The 5,696-nt window shown below is 31.7% G+C and overlaps 1 protein-coding gene across 1 annotated transcript; it reads left to right on the top strand.

Annotated features, from left to right (window-relative positions):
• The first annotated feature begins 282 nt into the window (after window positions 1-282).
• LOC138860525 (rhoptry surface protein CERLI2-like) lies at window positions 283-3,182 on the top strand. Its single transcript, XM_070118114.1, has 4 exons — window positions 283-455; window positions 2,028-2,233; window positions 2,282-2,666; window positions 3,170-3,182. The coding sequence occupies exons 1-4, from the start codon at window positions 283-285 to the stop codon at window positions 3,180-3,182; spliced, it is 777 nt and encodes a 258-aa protein (XP_069974215.1).
• Window positions 3,183-5,696: the final 2,514 nt, after the last annotated feature.

The following is a 5,696-nucleotide window of genomic DNA, read 5'->3' as shown; positions in this document are numbered from 1 at the left end:
AAGCATAGAGAAATTAAGAGAGGAAGGGAGAGGGAGATATTTCAGGAGACGAGAGGGAGTGGATAAAGGGGCGAAGGAGAGAGATTCCACAACCAGTACTTAGGCATCTCTTGGAAAATTCTTGCCATTTTTATTATATAGGCAGTTATTTTAGTTTATATTTAGAGAGAGAGAAAGGGAGAGACGCGATGAGAGGAGAAAGAAAAAGAAAGTGAAAGTAAAAGTGAGAGGATTTCAAGAGAAAGAAAAAATAATTTTCTACTCCGATAACACAGCGAAGACATGCATCAGTATATAACGCATTCCTCCACTGTCCACGGAATTAGCAGTCCGTCTCCCATGATTAGACTGCTCTCTCGACTTTCCGTGAATTCAGCATCAACGGAAAAGGTCCACGAGGCTGATCTCTGGCGTGCATCGGCCTCCAAGAATCGCAAATCCTTCCGGGAAACAAAGTAAAAGGGAGAAAGTTACAGTAATATTGAAGGATTCCATCCTCTTCTATATATTTTCTCACTCAACGTCGTTTTCGCCCTGAGTTTATCTATTTGGGCGAAGAAAGAAAGGAAAAGGAACAATGAGGAAATAGCCAGGTATCCCTGCTAATTATCCGCCAGTCATTGAGATACAGTAATTAAGGCAATAAGGCAAAATTGCAGCAGAATCACTTAATTCTTATGGCTGTATCGCCGACCTTTTCACGTTGACAGAAGGAGCCGCGATGTGTTCGAGAGCCGCGACATCGAGACATAGTGAGTTGCAGAGAGAAATGCAGACATCAGCCCTTTTGTGTGTGTGTGTGTGTGTGTGTGTGTGTGTGTGTGTGTGTGTGTGTGTGTGTGTGTGTGCATATATGAATAGCAAAAGACACGCTCTCTTTCTCTCTCCAAATGTCTTCCTTTCCCTCTATGTACCTACCTCTGCTTACATATCTATTTATCTTTGTCCGCATATAAATATCTCTGTCTCTCTCTCACCCTCTATTTATCTCTCCTTCTCTTCATATATCTATCCGGTACATAATAGATAAACATATTAACAAACGGATAGATGGAGAGACAAACAGATATGTAAATATATATATATATATATATAGACAGATAAACAGATATATATATAGATAGATATAAATAAACAAACAATATATGGGTAGATATAGATAGTTGAATAGACAGATAAACAGATATATAGAAATGTTGATAGATAAATAGATGTATAGATGAAGAGATAGATGGATAGATTGATAGCCAGGCAGCTAGGTAAATAGATAAATTAATAGATAGATATATAGATAAATAAATAGATAAGAAGAACCTTTATCTATCATGTGTGTTTGCAGCCGCAGCCCAGTTTACTTTCAGAAGAGAAAGGCATAAAAGAGAGAGAAAGACGGAAATAGAGCTGATAAATGGAAAGGAAGTGAAAGATAAGGAAAAAGAAAGACGCGAAGGATAAAGACGAAAATGCCAATAAAGCCAATAATCGCAATAACAGTGGTAAGGGCGATCAGAAGAAAGGAGGCAAATAAACAAAGATAATAAAGATCTGTAATAGCACTTGTAATACTAGTAATAGCAATAAATGTGACATCATACGAGTCAGGCCACATCAGAACAGGTCAGATCAAGTCAGGTCACATCAGACAAGTCACATCAGATCAAGTCAGATCAGGTCAAATCACATCAGACAAGTCAAAGTCACATCAGATCAAGTCAGATCAGGTCAAATCACATAAAATCACGTCAGATCAGGTCAAAACACATCAGACGAGTCAGATCAGGTCAAATCACATAAGACGAGTCAGATCAGGTCAAATCACATCAGACGAGTCAGGTCAGGTCAGATCAGGTCAAATCACATCAGACAAGTCAGGTCACATCAGATCAGTCAGATCACATCACATCAGATCACATCAGACGAGTCAGATCAGGTCAAATCACATCAGACGAGTCAGGTCACATCAGACAAGTCAGGTCACATCAGACAAGTCAGATCAGATCACGTCAGATCAGGTCAAATCACATCAGATCACGTCAGATTAGGTCAAATCACAGCAGACAAGTCAGGTCACATCAGATCACATCAGACGAGTCAGGTCACATCACGTCACATCAGTCAGATCACATAACATCATATCACATCATATCAGGTCAGATCACATCACATCAGATCACATCAAATCAAATCAAACGAGTCAGGTCACATCAGAACAGGTCATATCAGGTCATATCAGGTCAGAGCACATAAGACGAGTCAGGTCACATAAGACAAGTCAAATCAGATCACGTCAGACCAGGTCAGATCACGTCACAACAGATCAGGTCAAATCACATCAGACATCAGACAAGTCAGGTCACATCAGAAAAGTCAGATCAGGTTACGTCAGATCAGGTCAAATCACATCAGATCACGTCAGATCAGGTCAAATCACATCAGATCACGTCAGATCAGGTCAAATCACATCAGATCACGTCAGATCAGGTCGAATCACATCAGATCACGTCAGATCAGGTCAAATCACATCGGATCACGCCAGATCAGATCAGGTCAGATCACATCAGATCAGGTCAGATCACATCAGATCACGTCAAATCAGGTCAAATCACATCAGACGAGTCAAGTCACAGACACTTCACGTCAGATCAGGTCAAATCACATCAGATCAGGTCAGATCACATCAGATCAGGTCAAATCAGGTCAAATCACATCAGACGAGTCAGGTCACAGACACTTCACGTCAGATCAGGTATAATGATTATGATAATGATAATGAGAATAATGATAATTCTCGAAATAATATTATTTCTGTTATCATTGTCGTTATTATTAGTGTTATTAGTAGGAAAATCATTAGAATATTGTTGAATGCTGATATTATTGCAATTATTACGCAAATGATCATTATAATTATCATTGTATGATTATTATCATACTTATTGTCCTAATTACTCTCATAATTATCATTATTATCGTCATTACTGTCATTATTGATGGGGTTATCATCAAAATCATCCTAATTAGCAGAATTATTGCTAAAACCATCATAATCATCATTTAAACAAGAAAAAGGGGGTTTTCGACTAATCTCTCAGAAAGCTGTATTTAGCTAGATTTCGCCTGTGTTTCGATTTTTGGGATTTTTCTACTTTTAGCCTTTTTCTCATTATAGATGGGCTTTATAATGATAATTATCATCCTTATTGCCATTATCATCATAATTACTATCATTACTGTCATTATCATCATCATTATTATCATTACTATCATTATCATCATCATTATTATCATTACTGTCATTATCATCATCATTATTATCATTACTGTCATTATTGCCCTAATTACCTTTAATATAGTCATTGTAATAATCATTATCTTAATTATTAATGTCATTTTCATCATTATAATGATTTTAATAATGATGATGACAATAATGATAATTCTAGAAATAATAACAACAATAATAATGATTATAATGACAATAATAGCCGTGTTATAATTACTTTTATTATTATTAATGTTATCATTGTCACTATTATTAGTGTTATTAGTAGGAAAATCATTAGAATATTGTTGATTATTGTTATCATTTCAATTATTACGAAAATCATCATAATCATTATTATTGTATAATTACTATCATAGTTATTGGCCAAATTACTATGATAATTATTGTCCTAATTACTCTCATAATTATCATTATTATCGTCATTATTTTCATTATTGATTAGGTTATCATCAAAATAATCCTAATAAGCAGAAATATTGCTAAAATCATCATAATCATCAATTAAACTCGAAAAAGGGTTTTTTTCGACTCATCTCTCACAAGGCTGTATTTCGCTAGATTTCGCCGGTTTTAAAACTTTTGGGATTTTTCTACTTTTAGCCTTTTTCTCATTATAGATGGGCTTTATAATGATAATTATCATCATTATTGTCATTATCATCATCATTATTATAATTACTGTCATTATCGCCCTAATTACCCTTAATATAGTCATTATAATAATCATTATCGTAATTATTAATGTCATTTTCATCATTATAATTATTTTAATAATGACAATGACAATAATGACAATTCTAAAAGTAATAACAACAATAATAATGATTATAATAACAATAATACCCGTATTATAATTACTTGTATTATTATTTCTGTTATCATTGTCGTTATTATTATTGTTATTAGTAGGAAAATCATTAAAATATTGTTGATTATTGTATTATTATTATCATAGTTATTGTCCTAATTACTCTCATAATTATCATTATTATCGTCATTACTTTCATTATTGATGGGGTTATCATCAAAATCATCCTAATTAGCAGAATTATTGCTAAAACCATCATAATCATCATTTAAACAAGAAAAAGTGGGTTTTCGACTCATGTCTCAGAAAGCTGTATTTAGCTAGATATCGCCTGTGTTTCGATTTTTGGGATTTTTCTACTTTAAGCCTTTTTCTCATTATAGATGGGCTTTATAATGATAATTATCATCCTTATTGCCATTATCATCATAATTACTATCATTACTTTTATTATCATCATCATTATTATCATTACTATCATTATCATCATTATTATCATTACTGTTATTATCATCATCATTATTATAATTACTGTCATTATTGCCCTAATTACCTTTAATATAGTCATTGTAATAAACATTATCTTAATTATTAATGTCATTTTCATCATTATAATTATTTTAATAATGATGATGACAATAATGATAATTCCAGAAATAATAACAACAATAATAATGATTATAATAACAATAATAGCTGTGTTATAATTACTTTTATTATTATTAATGTTACCATTGTCATTATTATTAGTGTTATTAGTAGGAAAATCATTAGAATATTGTTGATTATTGCTATTATTTCAATTATTACGAAAATCATCATAATAATTATTATTGTATAATTACTATCATAGTTATTGGCCAAATTACTATGATAATTATTGTCCTAATTACTCTCTTAATTATCATTATTATCGTCATTATTTTCATTATTGATTAGGATATCATCAAAATAATCCTAATAAGCAGAAATATTGCTAAAATCATCATAATCATCAATTAAACTCGAAAAAGGTTTTTTTTTCGACTCATCTCTCACAAGGCTGTATTTCGCTAGATTTCGCCGGTTTTTAAGACTTTTGGGATTTTTCTACTTTTAGCCTTTTTCTCATTATAGATGGGCTTTATAATGATGATTATCATCATTATTGTCATTATCATCATCATCACTATCATTACTGTCATTATCGCCCTAATTACCCTTAATATACTCATTATAAGTCATTATCTTAATAATTAATGTCATTTTCATCATTATAATGATTTTAATAATGATAATGATAATAATGATAATTTTAGGAATAATAACAACAATAATAATGATTATGAAAAACAGTAATAGCAGTATCATAATTACTTTTACTATTATTTCTGTTATCATTATTGTTATTATTAGTGTTATTAGTTGGAAAATCATCAGAATATTGTTGGTTATTGCTATTATTGCAATTTTTACGCAAATAATCATTATAAATGTCACTGTATGATTACTATCATAATTATTGTCCTAATTACTCTCATAATTATCATTATTATCGTCATTAATGTCATTATTGATGGGGTTATAATCAAAAGCATCCTAATTAGCAGAATTATTGCTAAA

The sequence above is a fragment of the Penaeus vannamei genome, chromosome 41, assembly GCF_042767895.1.
Source record: "Penaeus vannamei isolate JL-2024 chromosome 41, ASM4276789v1, whole genome shotgun sequence".
Taxonomy (NCBI): domain Eukaryota; kingdom Metazoa; phylum Arthropoda; class Malacostraca; order Decapoda; family Penaeidae; genus Penaeus; species Penaeus vannamei.
This window is presented reverse-complemented; position numbering and strand designations above follow the sequence as displayed.

What these genes read in the sequence shown, in the direction of transcription:
- LOC138860525 (XM_070118114.1), top strand. Translation starts at nt 283, where the DNA reads ATGCATCAGTATATAACGCATTCCTCCACTGTCCACGGAATTAGCAGT. An exon ending in AAATCCTTCCGGGAAACAAA is followed by an intron (nt 456 to 2,027) that starts GTAAAAGGGAGA and finishes AAATCACATCAG; the next exon opens with ATCACGTCAGATTAGGTCAA. An exon ending in GTCATATCAGGTCATATCAG is followed by an intron (nt 2,234 to 2,281) that starts GTCAGAGCACAT and finishes AAGTCAAATCAG; the next exon opens with ATCACGTCAGACCAGGTCAG.